Below are 23,250 nucleotides of genomic sequence, written 5' to 3' on the forward strand. Positions count from 1 at the left end.
AGCGATTCTGTGATTCTGTGATTCTGTAATATTCGTGGGGCTCTCCTGCTCTGGGATTCCTTGTGTTTAAACCAAAGTCTAGCTTGAGGGACCTAACCAGGGCAGCTGCTGGGTTCAGAGTGGTGTCACAGCTCTGCTGCTCCACCATAAACTCCTCTATCAAGCTCCGGTGGCCAAAGGGTTTTCTCTTCCATGAGCTTCCATGAACTATTACTCTTCCAAAGTAATAACTCGACACTTTTCCTCTCCCCATCGTGGGTGGGCTCAGGCAATTCCTTCCTGACCCTTAGCTGGTGATGAGTGACAACTGTCCACAGACCAGCAAGATCTAAGGATGGATCCTGGGAAGCAAAGGAGTAGCTGCAAAACTCTGCAGTTGGCTGGTTCTTAGAGCCAGACCACCAGGAGAAACAATGGGGAGAGCTACAGCAGCTCTTCCAGGGCCCTCACAAACTAAGACATATTAAAAAGTATTTGTGGATGAACATCAAGTGTTTTGTAGCAGCACAGGTATTGGCATATGTAGGGAGTGAGGCTCCTTGAGGGAGACAGGAAAGGACAGAGAGAAGATGTAATTTGCCCTGAGGCTGGGAAGTTGTCAAACTCCTGGTCAGGTGTACACATGCAAGCACAGGTGGCTGCAACCCTACCTAGTAAAGTGAGCAATTGCAATGTTAGGCAGCTGAGATTCTGGCCAGTTGCTATTTTTTTTTCTTTCTCCCTCTAAAGTCTGCTTATGAGAATTGCTTTTGAATAGTTATGTTTGCATTGCTTATTTGAAAGAAGTCACAGCTGCAGCTGCTCCCGCTGAAGTGACAAACAGTCTGTGCTGCTGTGTCCTAAAGACCTTAAGTTCCCACTGAAATAAAGACTTTTTTTTTTAAAATAAGGATTTATTTGCCTTGCTGATTCAAAATAGGAAAAATTTCAAAGAGCAATGGGATTTATTACTGGCTTAAAGACCAGTGTAAGAAAACAGAAGATTGGAACCACAAGGAATGAAGACAGGATGATGGAGCAAGGACTTTTGCCTTGTTGTGGTGATGACCAGTGTGGGAGGACCCAGAAGTGGCTGCTGTGAAAAGATCAGCCCTGCACAGGCAATACCTCAGCCTTTGTGTCAAGATAGAAAAGAACAGAAATGTCATATTTTGAGGAGTTATTGTTGTGGGTCACCACTTCCCATTCAGCTGCCAGAGCTGGAAAACTGGGGCCTGCACTTGCATTCCTCACTGACTTCAGGTATCCAGACACCATCCTCATTAGTGAGAACAGGTAAAGCTGTTGGCTGGAAGACAACACATAACTGCCCCTCCCCCGGCATATAAAACACTGCACACAATTCACTAGGATAGAAAATCAGATGCATGTGTTTTATTTGAGAATTAGGTAACCATGCGATTAGAAACCACTGTACGCAGGTGGGGTGGCTGGAGTTAGGGATGCACATACAGGAAGTTTTCACAGATTCTGAGTTTTAATGCTATATTGCTTAAACCAACGTACAATTTATAATTGGCTGGACAGAAATAACAGTTTACATTTCAGAAACAAAACAAATCCCCAAGCATGAGTAGCCCTGGACTCCTGGAGCCCTCTGGAGAATTTTGAAACATCTTTTATGCAGAAAAAAGCCTTTCCTACTGAACAGTAACACACCAATGTTTCATCTTAATGTTTCTTTCAAGAAGAAAGCTATTTCGACAATACCACTTTTGGGCAATCAACATGACACCATCAAAGCCCTAAGTAAAATGCATTTCTATTGCTATTTATTATTTGGGAAATAAATTTTATCCAGAAAAGCCGACATGCACAGTGCATCCACTGACTGCAACAGCAAAAGCAAAAAATAACCCTTCATAAATAAGCTTTTAAATCAGAAGAGCAGAATTTTTCTCAAAAGCAGAGATTTTTCTCAGGTGACAGCATCGCTATACCATATTCTACCAATTTTTTTCTGCATCAGACATTGTGGTAGCTCAATATTTTATCCTGAAGATGGAAGCAGATAAATCAGGAAGTTTTATTGCCTTTAATTGTTCCTTGGTAATACAGCAGACTGAACGGGAGTTGTTTTGGTGCTTGTGTATTGGGATTTTTTTGTTATTAACATACAATAGTCATTAAAACTCCTCTTAAGCAACCAATTTATCATTTGTCTATCCCAAATGCCTTCTTTTTATCAGCTTCACTACGAATTGCCTTCCACAACCTATTTGACATTTCAGAAGAGGAGGACCCTATTCTTGAATAGAAATCTTTAAAAACAGTACTCATAAACTATGTCTATGCCAGCACAAAACAAAGACAAGCTTTTCACACCCAGGAAACTCCCTCTGACATTTTTTTACAAAATAAGAGTTTCTGGATGTGCCCATCAGAGTCAATGTGTCACGACACAGGCTGGCAGTGCAGCATAGCAATAGAACCCATTAAATCAACATCAGGAGCCGGTTACCAGAAACATTACACAGTAATTATGGCAAGCAATTTCTGTGATACAAATTCTGTTTTTTCAAATGTGATTCTGAAAAATCACCCACTAACATTTCTGCAGAAATGCTTTACAGCTTGTCCAAATTGTAGAGGACAGCTCATCTTTTCCCACAAAAGCTCACAGAGCTTGTAATTTACCGAGTTACTGCTTGTTCTAATGACTGTTCAACAGCACAGTAAGAGGAGATTAGTTTGTGTATTAATGCAATTCAAAAGTTCACTCAATTTACACAAAGTAATGAAAGGCTTAAGGCGAACTCGCAACAATTCCGCTTTCCTCCTATCTCAAGTTGATAACACGGATTTCATCAAGTCTTTGAGAGGCTGCTTCAGAGTGGAAAAAAAAGATGAAGCAGACAAGAGAAAATACATTCCCTACTCCCATCAAGGCTTTACTAATTAGACTTGCATATATAGATACACATACAGAGGTGTAACACCCCGCTGCATGACCATGACGGGGCTGCCTGCGCTCCCGTCTCTTGAGCAGTGCCCTGGAGCCTCCACTCAAAACATGTCCTGGGAGAGGGCAGGGGACCACGATAGGGCCAGGGAGGGCAAGATCTGGCCATCTGCAACGTCTGATGAACACTCCTCAGTTTGGAGAGGAGGGACCAAAGAACAAAAATGAAAATTAAACACGTAACAACAAAAACATCTTAACAGAAACAGCCCTTGCTCCTCCTGCAGACTTTTCTGAATGAGGCCTGCATGCTGTGCTTGTGAGATCAGCTCTTTCAGCATAGAGTGATGCCTGATAATAAACTGATTTTTGAAGGCAGTAGGGCTTCCACAAGTGGGCATGAGGATCATTTTGTGTCAAACATGAAGATTTAGCTAGTCTTGCCATGCTCACCCTGTCATTGCTCCAGTTGCCTAAAAAACCCCAAACATTCCTAACACTGCCTTTCCAAGTAAGAAATCTGCCTTTGCTGAATTCCTAGAGATGTTATTTAAACCCCAGCTGCAGAGCAGTTCCCCAAGAAGAAGAAGACAACTCAGAAGGTAGAGACCTAGTGGGATTTTGCTTCCTATGCTACAAGAAAGCACAAGGCACTAACAGAAGTCTGTTTTAGGGGAAGAAAAATAAACAACCCTTGTTTAAACCCTCCTCTCTCCCTAAAACAAAAAGGCTCAAAATCTTAAAACTGACTGAAGAAAAAACCAAACACAATACAAAACTGTTCCCTCCTCCTCCTGAAGGTTTTCCAGATAGCAGAATAAATTTTCTCTTGAAAAAAAAAAAAAAGGCAGTATCTAAACATATTGCATATAAGCATTGACTTGAGACATTGAAAATGCCCTGGGCTCACACACATGTGCAATAAAATAATATCAATGCTTTCAGCCCTTTGTTTCTGCTGCTTGTTGGGTCACTGCTCCATTAACACGAACCAACCCAGACACTGTCTGTCGTGGTAGGCTTTTTTCAAATTACAGTGAACCCCATGGTATTTAACAGGCAAAGTGTGACACACTCCTAATCACTCTGCCAGGGTCTCATGTATAAAAAATGCTGCTCGTATTTAGATACCTCCAGTAACTCCTCAAAAAAGATCCCAAACACTACTCAAGAAAAAAGGATGGAAGTACAAGTCTAATTTTAAATGGGTAACACAACTCTCCCTTCAGCTGCTTCACACAGACACAGAGGAGCTAAAGTACTCTAAACGTCGATGTAGATTTTTTTTTAATGTCATATTTATTTCCTTTTTGATACCAAAGAGCTGTTCTGCTCTGCAAATTAATGGAGAAAATAAGCATTATTTTGGTTTGGTTTTCACATTGTATTTGCTTAAAAAAGATGGATTTTCTGACGATAAGCCCTGCAAATTGAAACTCAAATTAGATTTTCTCTTCTTGTATACTACCATTCAGTAATTACATCTGCAACTCTTGAGGTTTTATTACTTCTGCCACCACTAGCTCCTCCTGCAATAGCACAGAAATTATACTGCATACATATAAACCTGTATTTATGTACAGACACAGAACCATAAAAGACATGAAAGCTCCATTAGAGCTTATACTTCCCAGCAGGAACTCCAGTCAAGCGATGGGATTTTTCCATGGCGTTCAGGTCAGGCTCAGCAAGAATATCTTAAGCATTGCAGGAGAAAGCAGGAAACTGCCAACTCTGTTGCAAGATCAAATCTAGAGCTCCTTAAAATAATATCTATTTTAATTAATTATTTTTATGCTCACAAAAAAATACATAATTCAATATTTTAAAGCAGCATATTTACATTAGCTTTTTCTATACCAAGCATTCCTTGACCAGTTTAGTTCTAGCACTGATGATACTCCCTAAAAGACTATTTACAGACAAAGAAAAATAAACACGAGGATATTTATTTTGCATACAAATATTTACAGAAAAATACTTAAAAAATTAAGTATTCAAAGTTTAATTGACTTCACTTCAAGAAAGCTTCATGCTTTTATATTATAAAAACATATTGCCTTTACTGTGCTCAAATTTACTATTCAGATCTCTGGATTTTCTTATAAGAGCTTTCTTTTGTGCTTCATCAAATCGATTGACTTTGAGATCCTGGTCTCGGTCAAATGGCCTTCTTTCTTGAGGTTTGTTCTTTTCTTCGGACACTTTGCTCTTTAGCTTTTTCTGATGTATGTCCATGAGAGACTCTGACCTCTTTGATTCCTGGAAAAATGGGAGGAAGGAAGAGGAAATAAAGTATTACAAAATATCAACAATGTACAGAAAATCCAAATGGAAAGACTGGAATTAAGGCAGCTAAAAACTTCAGAAAAAGAAGACAGCTTAGTAACTGGAAAAAAAGAACAGTAATTTTAGCAAACACAGAGCAGAAAATGCATCTAAGCTTGTCTATGCTGAGTAAAATACTAGTAATTCACTGATGTTAAAGATACCCATAATGTTGTTGGATCTCCACTGTCTGTGGAGGTAAATCATAAAAATAATGCAAAAGAAATATAAAACTTGCTCTGCCATTATTAGCGGAGACAAATGAAAACAACACGTCAAGAGAAATATCTCTGTATACCCCCAGTTTCTTACACATTTCCTCTAAGCATCTGGTTTTGGCCACTGCTAGAGGCAGGGACAAACTGGGTTCCCTTTTGATCTTGCTCTCAATGTGTGCTCTTAACTTTTTAGTATTTGAGTCATCTGGTGCAAGCCCTCAGGATAAAGTCACAGGTTTGAGCTAGAGCATGTGTTTAATAAACAAAACTGAAGCCTTTGACTTGGCAAAAGAGCAGGATCCAGCCCAAATTCAATAGGAAACTTTTGTTGATTTCATGCAGGAGCAGGATGAGTTTTCACAAGACTATGTGGACCCTTCTTTACTCAGGCAAAGTGTATTTGCGTATCCCTAAGCAATCAATTTCTCAAACTCTCAAATCATTACAAACCAGCCAAAAAACCAGTCCAAACCAATTTTCTCATCAGAAAGAGCAAAAGATGAGCAGCTCTATTCTCTCATGTCTGGGAGCATGAGATTCTTATTCTGAGGGTTCACTTCCCTTCACTCCCTGTGCAAACACTTGTTTCATCACATATACAAATCATAATTCACACATAAGAAATTATTCTCACGAAAAAACAGAAAATGGACAATACTAATTCAGGGTATAACTGTGTCAGTGTTGCAGAACTGCACTAGCAAATGTATATCACATAAGCACTGGAAGAATTAACTGTAAGAAACTATTTTAAGAATCAAAGCTCAAGTTCTATAAAAGTATCCGTGAGTGGAGAAAGAAATAGGAAATAATAGAGGGGAATAAACACAACCAAAACTTTAAAAGAAAAAAAAAATCCCAACCACCTGAAAATCTGAATTGAGCTGATTTTTAAAAAACCCCACAAACAACAAAACAACCCAAGAAATACTGTTCTTCAACAGCTTTTTTGAGAGAACTCTGTTAACCTTAGAAATAGTAAAGGTCTATATATGTTTTATTCTGCCAATGGTACATTAAAATTTTACATTAAAATTATTCTACTGTATTCATAATGATGACAGTAGAAACAAACAATACAGAAAACACTTAAGACAGCATGCTAATGGCTCTGGATTTGCAAGCCTCTCAGTCAAGAGGGACATGTGATTTAATGAACCTCAAATAAATTATTAGAAGTGCCAGATAAACTTCAATCATGCAATATAAGCCAAGGCTCTGATTGTCAAGTTCATTATAGTCTCAAGAGACTAGAGTGCCTTGAAAAGACTTCATGCCATAAATCAAAGAAGAACTGGAACGAACAGCTGTACGGCAGGCAATGCTCCATGTCCTCTGGTGGACAGGGCTGGCAGCGGAAAAGTGAGAGGGAATTTGAGATGGAGCTCAGATTACTGGAGATCAGCATCTGTCTGTGAAAATAATCTGCTTCTGCAGAGATGAAGGAAAGCTTCATGCAATAATGTTGTTGTAATGAGCAGTTAATGTAATTGATTACATTGGGTAATTAATGCATTGATCTGCTTAGCCCATTAAGCTCAATGCATATTTTATTAATGCATATTTTGCCCTAAAGGTTAAACCTTTACTATTGTTTCTTTTTTAAGGATGCTCGTAATTTGGAGAAGCAAGCTAATATTTGAATTAAGGTTGTCTACTCCCAGCAACCGTGTCCTGATGTGAAGATGATTGAAGGAAATCAGCACCTAAAACTGAGCCAACATTCACAAACCCCAGTTCGGTGTCACTGTATTCAGCAGCAGCTTGGGGACCCAATCCTGCTCTTGCTGAAGTCAATGGCAAATGTTGTAATGACTTACACAGCAGTAGGTTTGGGCACTAAAAGGGAAGACTGTAGTGACATCACCATGGAAACCAGCAGTGCTAGAAATGAGAATCAGAAGAGAAGAGTGAAGAATGAAAGGAAATGCAAGAAGAGGAAGTATTTTGCTATTACACTTACATTGTAAGAAGTGATCTGCTCAACAAGTCTCTTGTCTCTCCCAGACAATACAATTTCTTCATTATCCTTACTGATTGACTTTTTTGCCTCTTCTCTTTCCTGGTGAGTAGAAGCAAATCATACGCTATAGTAATCAGAATGTCTGAAGTAAAAAGCAAGGAAATCTACATTTACTTTAATTAAATCTGAAGAGTAGAGGCTATGATAGAGGCCACCAGATATTTTTTGCTCAGATTGATGAAAGAACAAACTGGACACGCTGTAATTGGAAATTCAATGAGCTGATAGAGAGTACATGAGGGAGAGGGAATAAATGAATATCAATGTTACTTAAAATGGTTATTTTCTTGCCTTTAAGCCTGATCAAATACATTTTGATAAAATGTGGAAAAAAATAATTGAACAGCTCAGGGTATCTTTACTTTGTTTTCACAGAATATTGACAACATACAAAACCATCTGCAGGTGTATACAAATGACTAAGTAACTGCTCACCTTGGTTTTTCTCTCTCTGTCAGCTGGAGTATCTGTCCAAATTGATCTATCGCCTGATTTGTCATCAGCTCTTCTCTTGAATGTTCTTGGGCCAAATCCAAAGCTCTTCAGTTCAGGTGGAAGCTCTGTCATCCACAATTCCCTGGTAACTTGCTTAGGTTCATCCTTTACAAAATATTTATTGGAGAGGTGGGGGGGGGGTAAAAAAAAGCAATTAACCAATAATTGCTGTCTGAAACTCTTAGCTTCCAGCAGAAATCATGGATTTTTATTTGCTTTAACAACTGGAAACACTTAACGTCCTGAGCAGAACTGCAACTGGATTCACACAGAAATAGGCAAAGAAAAACACAAATATACTCCAGCAACAATATCAGAAATCAAGAAGTCCAACTCACGCTGTCCGCTGAAGTAAGTTTTTCCTTCATTCTCTGAGCTCTGCGTTCAAATTCTTCAGTGATATCAGACTCCACCGGTCCTTTTGCAGGCATAGGGCCTATAAGATTGTCCTCTTCCTCGCTACTATCTGTTACCTTCCAAAAAGAAACAATTTCTCTCAACCACAGTGGTAAGACCATCAAGAAACACTAGCTTCACAGGACTACAATGACTTTGTCTAGAAGCGCAAATAAACCATAATGCAACACATCTGCCAGTCAGACAACAAAAGAATGGTGACAACTCTAGATGAGACCTGTTCTAGTACTTTAACATGGATATGTAGTCTCTGTGTTTCCAAAATGTTTGACATTGCATTCTAAGGAATTATTTGAGGAACTGCTAAAAAACATAAGTTTGAAAGAGATTAGTTTTAACAAGAGTCTTTGTGGATGCCAGGGGTTGTACAGAAAGCCCACAGGTCCATCCCAGTCTTACCAGTACAGATGTGGATGAAGGAGGAACTAGAGAGAAAAAATGGTGATGCCACAGTGCCCTGGAAGCAAAGCTAAGGTGCCCAGTATCTGCAAAAGTGAAAAGATTTAGCTACAGTCTGAATGTGGGTGATAAAGCAATGGGAGTAGGGCGATGACAAGGTTGCATAGTCAGGAAGCACGGAGCATTACTTAAGAAGACAAGGTGGTGGCAGAAAAGTTTCAAATGAAGGGTGAAGAAGGTGGGGGGAATGGCTTGTTCTTGTCTTGCCAAACTTTGGCTACCAGGTGGACATCCTAGAACCAAGATATGACACCATCAGAGAAGATAAGGGCTCAGGAGTGATGAGCAGTGGAAAAACAGTATCAGGAGCCTTCTATGTAAAATAAGGCGCTCAAGGCAGAGGTTCCAGCGGAGACTACAAGAACAGAGCACAGAACCTCACCAGAAGAGACTCCTAATGGGAACACGGGGAATAGAGAATGAGTGAAAGAAAGAGGAGAGCAGGAAAGGTATCCTGTTACACTGAGTTCAAGCCTAATATTTCAGGCTGCTCATAGGTGGCATCCCACTGCTGTAAAAAGATTTCAGCTAAGAAGACAGCAGGTGTGAAATAAGCCACTTTACTCCTGTGTGTGCCATTTGCTACAGAAACTGGCATGCTTTAATGACACTGCTCCAAGCCAACCAAGCCAGTCAGCCCTGTCTGCCTTTGGGAGCCAGCAAAGGTGTGAACAGCGGGGAAGGCAAAAGCTTCAGGTAGCAAGAGACACAGCTATGTACAGCTGTGAACCACAAGGTGCAAGAACAGGCTTAGCAAATTCAATGGCTGTAGGAGCAGTTGTATGAAATGGATCTGAAAGACTGAGAAGGGCAAGAAATAACTGGTCACTTACAAACACTAGCAATGCAAGCAGGTAACACCAATTTCTCTAATTTCTCTCGTCATTTTTCTCAAAAACATTCACATAGTTAGGCTTTCCCTAATTATCTACTACTGTGATTTTGCTTCAACTTTTAGAGAATGGGGTGACTGCATTCTCTCTTTCTCTCTAAAGAAGCAGTTGGTGGGGAAGAATAACCATCTTGAAAAACCAAGGTAGTAAAACACTTCCCTGTCTCTGTATACAGACAAATAAAAAATGCAAAGTCATAAAACTTTCATAATAAATCGTACTGTAAAGTAGTTGAGGAAGAAAGACAAATTCCATGCTGAGATTTAACTGAAGAAGTGCATCTCATTTCCTTTCTCATTAGTCTGAAGTTCAATTCAATCCATTACCACCTGGCTCAAACAAGATTAAATTAAACAAACATTAAAAAATACTGCCTTCAAATATGAAGGGGAAATCAATACGAAGTGAAAAGTCAGCATGGAATAAGCTGCCTCTAAAGATGTACTAGAATAGAATATAATTAAGTAAATTAAAACAAAACAAACAAAAAAATACTCATCATATTCAAAGGTAAAAAAAAAAGAGTATCACTAAGAAGATAAAAACATAAAATAAGCTAAGTTCCGTAACATCTATAACAAAGCTTATGCTAGAAGATCTGTTTAGGAGAAAAGAGACTTTTGTTGTTTGCAAAATATATAAGCAGACCAGTTTTGACATCCCTGCCTCAAGAGATTTATCATTATGATAAACTGCTTAATCGTTATTTGGAGTTATGAGTATCTTAAAAATGTCAGTCACTCTTCATGAAGGATTATGACAACATTTGCTGTAGGAGGCTGCAGAATGATATACTTTGCAACTACTAATCAAAAAGTGACATTCCAGAGCAGCTTTTGCCTAGCATGTCCCATAGTGTCTGGGTGTTAAAACTTAAAGATGTGCGTATTTTAGAAATCAACAGAATAACTGTGGAAACACAAGTTAATTCTCACAAGTCTGCCATAGAATGAGAGAGATTAAATTGCCTAAACATTGGTATCCAGCACCATTTTTGATCTCTTAGGGTATCCTGCCTGGCTTAGGAGGTGCTGGTCAAGAAGGACGCAAGCTTCTCTAAGGTGCTACTCCCTATCTGCCCCCTTGCTGCAGATGATTGAGATCCCTCAGAACAGTATGAGAGGCTCAAGTTGAGGGAGCTGAATCTCCTCCATACTTCTAGCTGTATTTTATCACACATCTTACTCCTGAATATTCTTTAGTAGTACCTGCACTATTTTGCAGCTAGCGATTAGACTATAGGACTTCTACCTAGTTTTTACCTAACCCAACAAGAGCAGTCAAAAAACATGAACCAAAAAACTGTGCCGGTGTCACTGTCCTGCTCCACCTCACTTGATTGCATTCTTCTGGATGAACTTATTTAGTGTATCCACTAATAAACATTTTTAAGGAGATGAAGATATGTAAAACATTGACTCATTTTGATCCCTCATCAGCAAAGGAGTAAAAGCTTGAATTACAGGTAAATATTTTCATTCTAACAGGTTGCATTACTTCTTTAATGTGTTCAAAAATTTGAACTTTGCCAAGAAGTTAACTTCTGAAGGATGTCACACCAAAAGAAAGAATGGAAAAACATTAAGAAGAATTGCTATGACTGCAGATCATATAGATTATGCCTGGGTCTCTTGTGTTCTTGTGTTCAATGCATCATCTAACAGCAAAATCACAACAAACCAGACTAGACTCTTTCTTTTTTAAGGCTTATTTATGCTTCAGTATTTGACTCAGGGAAAAATATGCCAGACACTATCTGGTCTAAAATTAAACTGTGATGCTGAAAAGTATGCCTAGTAGACTTTTTCAGGCTCCTATTTAAGTATTTCATAGCTTGTATTAAAACAAAAGGCTTCTGTTTTCACAAACCTGGGTATGGAATTCCGATGAAACAGACGGTCCTATGGAACATCTGCTATTCCCAGTGTCCTGTGAAGGTTTCCTAAAGCCAGGTGGTAATGCAGGACCTATAATGGGCCTTGAAGGGGGGAAAAAAAAAAAAAGAAATCTTGGTTTTCAGTTGAAGGTAAAAAAATAAATAACATAACCAACACGGACAATATATTAAATGACAGCCTTCCACTGTCTGCTGCAGGAAAAAATATTAATAGATTAATATAAGAATGTCTATGAGAAGTGTGATTCTCTTCCCTCCTCATGCCAAGTGTGCCCCCTGTGCACACACCATAGAAAAAACTGAGTAAGAAGAGAGTCTATGTTTTCCAGAAAAACCTTTGCACATAACTGGGATGCAAGCAAACTGGAAAGGTTGCAGCATGTAGTCAAGGAAATCCACTTTTTTCTTCCCTAGCTTCCTTTACCACATTAAGGAGCAATGAAAGGTAAAAGGTCAACTATATACTACTCTTTTTCTAGCAACAAAGCCAATTTTGTTCATTCTTCCCCTGCACCAGTTTCACTGCCCTTCAATAAACAGAATCAGTGAAGTGTTCTGATTTTGTTTTCCCTTGGAGCGGGGATGAGAGGAGAAGAAAAGTTTTGTGATGCCAGGTAACTTCACTGATTTGTTTCTACACAGCAGCTCTGCAAGCAGCACAATTCATTTGTCTCCAGGAACACAGAAAGGGGAGAATCTCTTCTCAGTGGTGAAAACCACTACAAACTGTGCTTGCAGTACTAAAAAGACTCTTGTATACCAGCTCCTCTTAATAATCCACCATCATATTCTTTAAAGCTAATAAAAGCTAATTAAAACCCCAAACAATTATCACCTGAAAAAACAGCCAAGTGACAGTATCCTCACAGTGTATCAGCAGAAACTTTGTTGATGATGATCTTCAGTTTCTCAGCTTCAGGGCAATCAAACGTAACACAACATGAATTCAATTTTGCTAATTACAGTCTTCTACTAAATCCTGCATAATCTAATCAGTACAGCCCTGCTGTAGTGATATTATTGTCAGGACCTGATGAGGGGAAATAAAAAGTAGAAAGTCCTGCCAGAAAGCCAACCACAGACAGACAGACATACACAAGCAATAAATGTGAGCTCAGGCCAAGACAAGGGCACCGGTGAGGTTTCAAACCCAAGTAAGAGGGCTGGGTTAAATTTGAAGTTCCACCTCCACCTAGCTGCTGCAAAAAAAGAAATAGCTTTTATTTTCTTCTGTTCCTTTCTGACTGTTTTCTTGTTAAACTCATATTTTAAGTTCCAAATGTAACTTAAAATGGCTGAACTTAAATGCACACAGATAGGGTCAAAATAATCTTTTATTTTAGTATACAAGTATGTTTATTTTTCATGGAAAGAGAATTAAACCAAACTATAAAAAAAGCTTTCTACTAAAATATATAAGAATATCTACGTTGTGGGCTGTATCTGTGCAACTTGCGAAAAAGAGCAGATCTCAAATACTCTGCTTCACTTCTGTCACAGCTCAAAGGCTCTTCCAAGGAATAGAAAAATGATTCTCATATTCATCCCTCCCACGCTTTCCATTTCTATGGGGTATTTTTCCACATGAACAACCCTGTTGCTTGGGTCTTTCCTCTGCAGCCCAGAGCCAGCATGATTCGTCACAGTTTCCTGGATGTCCAAAGGCTCTCTGAACAGGTGAGGTGAATCCCTGTTAAACACATTTTGCTGCTGTTGGCAACTCCAATACCTATCCATATGCATTCAAAAAAACACCCCAAACTTATAATGAATTAAGCTTTCATTTAGTGAATACTGGATTTCATAAATGGCAAAGAATGCTTTCCTGTTGTTGGACTTGGAGTCTTTGCTAATGCTTGTTTGAAAATGGAGATTTCAGCATTCTTCAGATGTTTAACTTAATTTTTTTTAAGACAACCTTCACTTTTTACCTTGATAAGTGCTGCAATTCCGCCTAACACTAACAAGCAGCAACATCCTCTCCAAAGTTGAAGGAAATCTGCTCACATCTATATATTTTACGCTGCAATGATTCAAGCAATTTTTAACAAGCCGCAAATTGCCAGACGAGCTGCTCCTAATCATGAATATGTTGCTTTGACAAGTCTGGAAACGATGGAACAGAACAAAAGCTGCTCTAAAAGAATGAGTATGTCACACAGAGCTAATAAACCGTATGTCCATATGTTGAAACAAACAGCCTGCATTTGTTTCAATTATTCATGGCTAGGTTGTCAGCTGACAACACGCTCAACGCTAGGGGCAATGCAGTGGGGAGACGGTTACCAGCATTGTCTACCTCCTGCACAGCTTCCACGCCTCAGCGTGGCACCGCAACCAGACTGCCAGGTGTACGGGGGTGGAAGATAGACAGGGCTCTACCCACACATCACACCTTTCCCACCTATTCAGGGAACCAGCCTGGGTGCAGAACAGCTCTGCTCAATCTGCTTTCTCAGTGGGTGCGAGGAGCAGTTGTACAGTGAGCTAGAGAATAAAACCTCCAAAAATGTAGCAAGTGCCTTTTACTGTTTTAATCTCTCATATTCACAGACACAGGGCAGACTCTTGCTCTCTGAATGTAAATGCAAGTTTCCTACCATTTTGGAAATAAACTGCTAAGTAGAAAAAAAAAAGTTGAGTGATCAAATAAAAATGGCTAAGATTATATGATGGGTGACCATCTGTGTTACTGCTCCTCTCTCTAACCTTCAAACTACAAGTTGCCTCTTCTTCCTCTTTTCCTTTGTACACTTTGACATAACATTTTACCACAGGAGTATTCATGTCTAAAAAATCAAGCAAGCAGGAAAGCTATCCCCATTGATATCAGAGGCTACAAGAATTTATTTGCTTTAGTAGAGATCACATTATTTTCAGCGACTTTCTAAATTTTATAATTAAAATAAAAGCACCAAATGAGCCCACAGAGCATAACACCCACAATTACAAAAGATTTTGCTGATTACAGTAAAGTGTAACCAAACAGATGAAGAAGATACTTCTAAATAACCTTAGTTACATAAATTCTTGTTTTCCTAACTGCTGACAAGCACCTTAAAAATTTATCCAAACTAAAAAAACTTCAACTTTGAAATTTTCTTCAAGATAGTATAATACATGCACAGCTCAACAACAAATTGAGTCACTTTTCTAGAAAATATGTAAAGGGTGAGTCAGGAAGATGGAGCCAGGCTCTTCGTAGTGATGTCCAGTGATAGAACATAGGGCAATGGGTGCAAGCTGGAGCATAGGAGGTTCCATGTGAACATAAGGAGAAACTTATTTACTGTGATGGTGACAGAGCACTGGAACAGGCTGACCAGAGAGGCTGTGGAGTCTCCTTCACTGGAGTAATTCAAAACCCTACTCTAGGTGACCCTGCTCTGGCAGGGGGGTTGGACTGGATGATCTTCAGAGGTCCCTTTCAACTCCCAACATTCTGTGAACTGAAGACTCATACCTGTCAAATAGGTCATGATATATTTTATCTATCAGCTCTCTACTGCTTTAAGTAAGATAATAGTGATAAGGGACTCTCTTGTATTTTTCATCAATAAGTGTCCCCTTGGAAGTACCAATTTCACTATGGATTATAAAATCCAAATTATAGTAGTGAACAGATAGATGTAAAGACTAGAAGGCTGTGAGACATGGTTAAGTTCTGCACAGGAAATCCATAAATATTTATTTGAAGGGGAAGTATTTTCTAATTGCATGCAATCAAATCGGAAGCTTCCTGATAAAGGCTATAAAAATGCTTATTTGCTTAGACATGACAGCTTGCTTTCTAGAAACCTGCACTGTTCAAATTAGTTTTCTACCGTGAGGTACCTAAACAATAATCCTTGGTGCATTAGCAAATGACAATTCCAACAATTTGCAGTGTGTTACACCACACAAAAGCTTACTGCCCTTCTCCCTCACAGCCCACAATGAACAACAGAACTATGGCTCCTTGTACCTGTATTTTTTTGTTTCTGCACTGGTCTGAGACCTAACACAGAAAATGGAAGAAATTTGACATTCAAAATATAACTCAGACAATTTATATTTGTGCTTTTTCTATCCAGCCTTCCAAGCAGGACGAGGAAGGTCGTGGGTGCTGTTTCAAGGGAACGCTGTTCTGTTCTCAGAATGTGGAAGAAGCAATTCTAATAATCTGAATCTGAAGTGCACAATTGAAGTGTTCTGTAATAGTGTCACAAAATATTTTAGCTAAAATAATTGTGTTTTAAGGAAAAGAGTCTGACTATAATTCCATTTTAATTACCTCTCTGGAGAATCATCCTGTTTTTTAAATCCAGGAGGAAGAGCAGGCCCAAAAAAGCCATCATCATCATCATCTTCCTGAATTCTTTTGGGCTTTCTGCAAATACAAAGATTTCAACTTAATAATTAATTACCTTGGCATGCATAGCAATTATCTGTATTTTAAAAAGGAAAAAAAAAATCCATAAAATTCTTTCAGACTGTCTTATGTACTAAATATCCTGCTGTTACCAAGGAAACAGTGCGAAAGGAGCCAAAATAATCTGAAGCAATTAAAAAATTGGGAGCACAAGCTTCACTCCAAAAACGCTCTGACATTTAAAAAAACATAAGCGATGCTTTTGGTGTATACAGAAGAGCAGTATAATGCTGAAATACCATTTTCTAGTCACAAAGTAGTTTTAAAATCAGCACACTTCTCTCTCCGTTTTTATACACTGTCTGCATTTTGACCAGTATTTCTCTCAGTTCAATTCTACTGAATGGAGAGACTGTTGAATCAGACAAGAGAAAGGTGAGCAATAATTACTCTAACACCCATTAAGGTGGCATAATGCCCCTCAGGTTCCTCACACAAGGTCTAGCGTGAGCACACACAAGTTCTTAATGCAGTTGTGAGTAACTGACCCCACCAAATGAGAACATGTGCAGACTCCTGTTATTAGCTAAACAAATCAGTTTTTGTTAATTAGAAATGACTTAGTTGGATGCATAAATTCATGCCCATAAATAGTTTGTGTGACCTCTCAATGAGAGGTAGTATACCAGAAACAGTGCAAAACTCAAGTATCAAATATTTTTATACATGTTAAGGGGTGTCTGTCCTTAGTATAAAGAAGCGAAACATTGAATATTTTATTACTTTAATTGCAGATCTAAAATAAAATATGTAAATACAGAGATGTGACTGCCCTAAATAACTTAATTCTACCGTAGGGTGCAAAACAGGTCAGACCTGTTTTCTTGACCACAAAGAATATGCAGATCAAGTTTCACACAGGCACAGGTTTTACCTTTTTATTTATACAATACTGTCCCTTTCTCATAATTTATGCAGACACATTTCATTTGCAATAGCATGTAAATACAAAAATAACCTAAGAAGATACTCACTTGGGTGCTGGATCTCCTTCTGCCTCCTCTTCAGAATCTCTGTTTGCATCTCTAGGTAGGGGAATTGATTCTGAGTCGTCATCACTGTCAGGAGCTTCCGAGCTAGAGCTGCTTTTGTAGCCTGGAGGCAGTGCTGGTCCTGCAACTGAACATCCAGAGTTATTTGGGATACTTATTAAACATTTCAAATGAGTATGATCTACCTCCAAAACACGTATCTACTTAGAATTAAGTTTATTCCATTATTGCACTGTCTAGCATTTAGACAAGAACTTCTAAAAGTTACTTTTTCAGCACTGAACAACCCTCCTTGAATTAAATTATAGTACATTACTAATCCATTACTCCATGAGTGACTTCTGGAACAAGACTAGAAAGCCCCTTTTTATCTCATAACTGATTTACAATGCATATTGTATAAACGGGTACATTTTAAAGAAACTACCACCTTAATAAAGCATCTGAAGCTTACTAGTAAAGAATCACAGCAGTTGCACATACACAGAATGGGAGACCATAGATTAGTGGAATTTAATTGTCAGCCACTTTAGGAATGGTTTAATGATTAAGGTTATTCCCAGTTCAGCTAAGCATGAACAGCAGACACAAACTTAAGAACTCTGCTGAAAAAGGGATGATTTGGGCATTCAGACTTCAAAGAATCATTGCTGTGAGAAGGCTGGGGCAGTGGATAGAGCTCTCATGCTCCAGCCAACCCATCACCCTCCGGAGTAATGATGGGGAAAAATATCCCAGAAAAGGGAAAATTCAGATGGTAACAGTGCTAAGAGGCCTGAGCTGCTTCTGGCACTGTCCCCACCAGCAGGCACAGTTCTTTATCGACTTATTTGGATACAGCACCATGTACACGGGGTCCAGAAGTAGCTTAGCCACTGGTCCCAACAGCAAATGCCCCCCAAACGAGACACTTAACACAGATACCCTCAGAGGTTGGATCAACACAGAGCCAGCTGGAGTAGGCCAAGACCAGCAACAGTCCCAAGATCCAGGTGTGGGGCCAGCACCAGCTCACACACACAGCATGAGTAGCCATCCAATATCATGGAGATCTGATCCTACAGCTGATTTAGCATCCTGAAACACAGACCCCATTCCTCCTTTTAAAATTTCAAACACTGAGTCCAAGGCTGACAAGACAGAAAGATGTTCTAGTGGGGAAAAGACATTATTAGCTTTATGAATAGTCAAGGGTTAGATGAAAAGATGAAGTATAGTAATACCACAAAAATGAAGAGTACCAGGAAATTACATCTCCAGTTAAAGAACTGTGATATTTTGATGGCACAAAATAAAACCTGATAAGATTATTATTGTTAGTTGACAAAGGCTGGGCAGAAATTGAGTCCTTCAAGTGAGCTTCATAAAGCTTTTACTCATCTTTAGTGCAAGACACAGAACAAAGACAGTCTAGTTGCTGCAAAGCATCCAGACAGATCTGCCACTTTTTTTTGTTTTCTGTTTTAATGGAAAAGAGCAGGACACACAAATCCATATCAGCACTGAGAAGAGAAAAAAAAGTCAACCCACAACACTCCAGCCTATAAAGGAAAAGTAAGTTCAAGATGAGAGGGAATCAGCAGACGAATGATAAATAGGAATAAAATCTGCAATTGAGAAGTCTCTCATTTTGGTATGAGAAACACCACTGGATAAAAAGCACTTAAAAACCAGATAAAACCCACACAACAGCTTTCTCCAGCTACCTGGTGCCCTGATATCATGAAAGCAGAGCTTCATTTGCTCTGAATGCAGACAAGTAAGTGAAAGGAACTTGGAGTGAAAGGAGCAAACTGAGCTGCCGTCTGGTGAGTCTGATACTGCAGAGGAAGAGAGAAATTGGGAGCAGCTTTGTGAGCTGGAAAGAAGATATAAGCCCAAACTATTTAAGGGAGGAGACTGGTCTCACTGACATGTTGTCCAACTTGAGGGCTAACATACACGCTTTCCATCCCAATTCCTCTCCGTTACACCAGCATGAGTGTTTGCGTGGGCTATGCAGTAAAATGGATCAGGGAACTTAAGAGGCATAAAAATGACACTTCAAAAGCCAGCGCTCTCCTGAAAACTGTTTGCTCATGGAACTGCTGCCCAAGCAGGACAACCAGAAACAAAATCAAGAGAGACTGGTTCAGACAGGGAAAATAGCATTTAAAGCCCAGGGAAAAAAGTCATTTGGACATGGTGAAAGAAGTGGAGAAGAAAGAGACTTGGGAGAATGGGGATTAAAAATGTGGTCATGGTAATGATGAAGACTAATAAACAGCACAGGCAAGAATACAGCTATGGATCTGAGGAGAGAAGAAAAAGAGTAGAGAGGAAGGAATGGGAATCGCTAAGCAGAGATTCCAGGAGCAAAGAAAGGAAAGGGTAAGGAGAGAGGCGAAGATCTAATGAGAAGTCTGTGAACAGAATTCCCTGAAGCTGTGGAGAAATGGAAAGATAAGAGACCAAAGGAGGAATGGAGAAGAGCTCAAGAGTGCCAGGGAACTAAAACCAATGAGGTGAAGAAAATATAGGCAATGGTAAAGCAAGAGGGAAGTGAGGAAGTAACCACAACTCTGAACAACTCGGAGTGGAAGGGTGGGATAAGAAAGTGGGAGAAGAAAACTCCAGGGATGGAGAGAAGAGAAACAGAGCCAGGGACACATCTCAGGCCAGAGTGAAGTGACTGCTTCCCAGTTGCTGGAAGTGGCCATCCTACTACTGCTCTGACTTGTCTTTTCCACTGGCTCTGGTGACTGTCTGCCAGAAAATTAAGTCAATTCAACTCAGAAACCAAATGAAAATCTACTTCTTTGTTTTGTTTTTGCTAGGTTAATTTCTGTTATGTTTGATAACTCCAAGCAATCTACCATGCCATCAGACAGGCACTAGGAACTGCTCAAGGACAGCAAGGAGCTGCTCACCTCCAGTGAGTGACAGATCAATTCAGACACATATCATCAATGCATCTGTACTTTCACAAATGTAAAAGACAAAATCCCCTTCTGCATCTCTGGTTATTTTTAGCCATTCCTGAGCATTTCTTTCCTGCTGGTACAAGGACAGCACAGACCCAGGGACGAACAGGCCAAAGGAAGTATGATTCTTCTGGCAGGAGCACATTTAGGCCAGCTTTGAAGAATTATCAGGGAATGAGTATGTCCCATGGGTTGGACAGTGATAAGCTGAAGAAGGAAAGGTAAAGGATTTACCAGGGATCAGCTTTTGAGTCTGTCCAGCTACTGCTTGTTCCCCTCCTGGTCCTGATTAAAGCTCTCAGGGTTTTAGCAGTGTCAGATCTCTGATGCCATCAAAGGACACTGGCATCTCCTGGCAAAGTCCATTTCGGCTGCCCTTGTACTGACCAACAGGCAGAGCAGCAGCTGGCACTTCACCTTAGTTACTCCCTTACCTTCTGAGGCAGGGATGCACATGGAACTAAACAACTGATCTTTTATCTCTGCTCACATTTCACATCATGAAACACCACAGGTTAACATCAATGTGATTACGCAAGCTGCAATTACTACATCTTCAGGTTTTCTTCATTTAAAAAAAAAAAGCATGAATTTGCATGCTGAAAGTTACAACTATTAACAGAGCTGCTGTGTCAGGGGTTGGAATTAGAAGATCTTTAAAGATCCCTTCCAACCCAACCCATTCTGTGATTCCGTGTTATTCATAAAAGATTCAAGAAACGCCAATTTAAGAATGGATCAACAGACATTTATTTTGTTCACTTCACCTAGCATGGCAATGTTGCAGTGCAGATGGAAGAAAAATGCTTATCGGGTAGCCAAGAGGGCAAACCACGTCCTGGTGTGCATCAAACACAGCACAACCATCTGGTCAAAAGAGGTGATCATCCCACTGTATTCAGCATTGGTGTGGCCTCACCTTGAGCACTGTGTGCAGTTCTGGGCCCTATCATTTAAGAAGGATGTGAAGGTCCTTGAATGCGTCTGAAGGAGGGCAACAAAGCTGGTGAAAGTGCTTGAATTAATGTCCTATGAGGAGTGGCTGAGGATTCTGGGTTTGTCTAGTTTGGAGAAAAGCAGGCTGAGGGGTGACCTCATTGCTCTCTAGGGCTTCCTGAGGAGGGGACACGCAGAGGGAAGTGCTGAGCTCTTCTGCCTGGTATCTAAATGATAGGAGTCATGGGAATGGTTCAAAGATGTGCCAGGGGAGGTTTAGACTGGACATGAGGAAGCATTTCTTTACTGAGAGGGTGGTCAAACACTGGAGCAGGCTTCCTAGAGAGGTGGCTGATGCCTGAAGTCTATCAGTGTTGAAGAGGCATGCGGATAATGCCTTAACAACATGCTTTAAATTTTGGTCAGCCCTGAAATGGTCAGGCAGTTGGACTAGATGATCACCGTAGGTCCCTTTCAATTGAAATAGTCTATTCTATGCTGTTATAATATCTGATTTGGATGAAACCTTTTGGACAGAATTCTCAGAATGGTTACCCGAAGTCCTATTTCACTGCTCCTGGGAGGCAGAAGCAATGAAAGAAGAATGAAAAAGCAAGTGTTCTTAAAGAACAGCAAAGAGCAGTTCAAATATCAGTGAGACCACAAGGAAATAAAACATATTGGAAGAGCTGTTCAGCTTCAAAAGGTGAAGTATCTTCTAGAATTGCTAGAACACATGAGGAAATAGTCATGGTACAACTTCTGGGCCTGTTCTGTCTCAAGACCCAGCAAGTGTCACAGCACAGAAGATGCCTGTGGCAGCCCCACCACACGATTTCAGAGCTTCCAAGAGCACGGCTCCAGCTGGAGCTGTACTTCTGCACGACAAAGTGTCTAACGCCAAAAGCATGTGTGCTCTCTTCCTCCTTTGCACTGCAGCAGCATGCTTCGTGTTGAGCAGGTACACTTTGGTGTGGTTTGCCAAGCTGTTCTAAGTCATGAAAAGTTTATAAAAGTTATAAAACCCCCAAGTAGTTGTTTTTTGTGTGAGTTTTTTGTTTGTTTGTTTCAAGGCAAATAAATTCCTTCCTTCATTTCACACAGAAGTCCCCAAGCAGATCTGCCAGTGTAACTACCACTATGGAGCTGATGTACACTGGGACAAGGAGTGGACAAACTAGGCTGAATAACCTACATCAGATATTGCCAAAATGCCTGGTAACTCAAAACCATAGCCTAACGACAAGCTTAACTTATTTCATTCAGTGGATCTATACACAATATAGATACTTGCAACAAGTATCAGTACATGGATTGAAAGAAGGTAAATAAGCTACCAACGAATAAAAAAGGCTGTAAGCAGCTCAGATGAGTCTGTAGTCAAGACTTCAGTAGAAAGCCAAGCTACATATGGGGAGCTTGGTGTTGCTATGGTGTCAGCAAAGGCAGCAGCTTTGGTCTCTCTTCCTATTGCTCCCTCTTCTGGGCTAAAAAATAAGAAGAGCAGACGAGCACAGCAAACTTTTCCCATCGGAGCCGCTTTGTTGGGAATAACTGAATGACCACTGAACCACAGCCAGAAATTGTATAAACATCTGTGCCACACTTGGCAGATGAGGCACAGCAGCCTCACTGACCACACGTCATTTCTGCATCCCGAGGAAAGCTGGCTGAAAAACGACAGTTTCATGAGGTGTTTAGGTTTGACAAAGGAAAGCACACTGCAAAGACCTAAACACGGGCTCTCCTTTCTGCCCACCAACTTCACACTCGGAGGCACTGAAGAACACAGGCCTAAAAGCATGGGTGGGACTTGAGTGGGAAAATAATCATAAAATTGTTATAGTTGGAAAAAACCTTTAAGATCATTGAGCCCAACTGTTATCTAACTTTACCACGCCCACAGCTAACCCAGGCCTCTGAGCACCATACCCAGATCGTTTTTAAACACCTCCAGGGATGGCGATTCCACCACTTCCCCGGGCAGCCTGTTCCAGCCTTTGATAACCCTTTCAGTGCATTAGTTTCTCCTAATGTGTAACCTAAACCTCTCCTGGCATAACATGATGCCATTCTCTCTTGTCCTATCGGTTATCACTTGAGAGATGAGACTCATGAACAAATCAATACAATATATATTTTTTTTTAAGTTTTAGACCGTTTGGCACCTGTAGTACCCCATCACACTAGGCACTTTTCCTAGGAAAAAAAAAAGTCACTATGAAACCCAAGGGTGTAGCGCAGCTCCGGCGGCGCAGGGCACGGCCCGAGGGGCGGCCGCGCTCCTCTGCCACACTCGGGCCCGCTTCAGCACCC

General features: G+C 40.1%; 1 protein-coding gene across 1 annotated transcript; it reads right to left on the bottom strand.

The window, feature by feature from the left end:
* Positions 1-4,750: 4,750 nt before the first annotated feature.
* Positions 4,751-17,188, bottom strand: GPALPP1 (GPALPP motifs containing 1; the record flags this gene model as incomplete). Its single annotated transcript, XM_010184502.1, has 7 exons — positions 4,751-5,164; positions 7,412-7,510; positions 7,907-8,071; positions 8,305-8,439; positions 11,605-11,713; positions 15,906-16,001; positions 17,018-17,188. Coding segments are annotated over 7 exons (994 nt in total), but the record flags the coding sequence as incomplete, so codon positions are not given.
* Positions 17,189-23,250: the final 6,062 nt, after the last annotated feature.

This window comes from Mesitornis unicolor, unplaced genomic scaffold (assembly GCF_000695765.1).
Source record: "Mesitornis unicolor isolate BGI_N332 unplaced genomic scaffold, ASM69576v1 scaffold2575, whole genome shotgun sequence".
NCBI classification, from domain to species: domain Eukaryota; kingdom Metazoa; phylum Chordata; class Aves; order Mesitornithiformes; family Mesitornithidae; genus Mesitornis; species Mesitornis unicolor.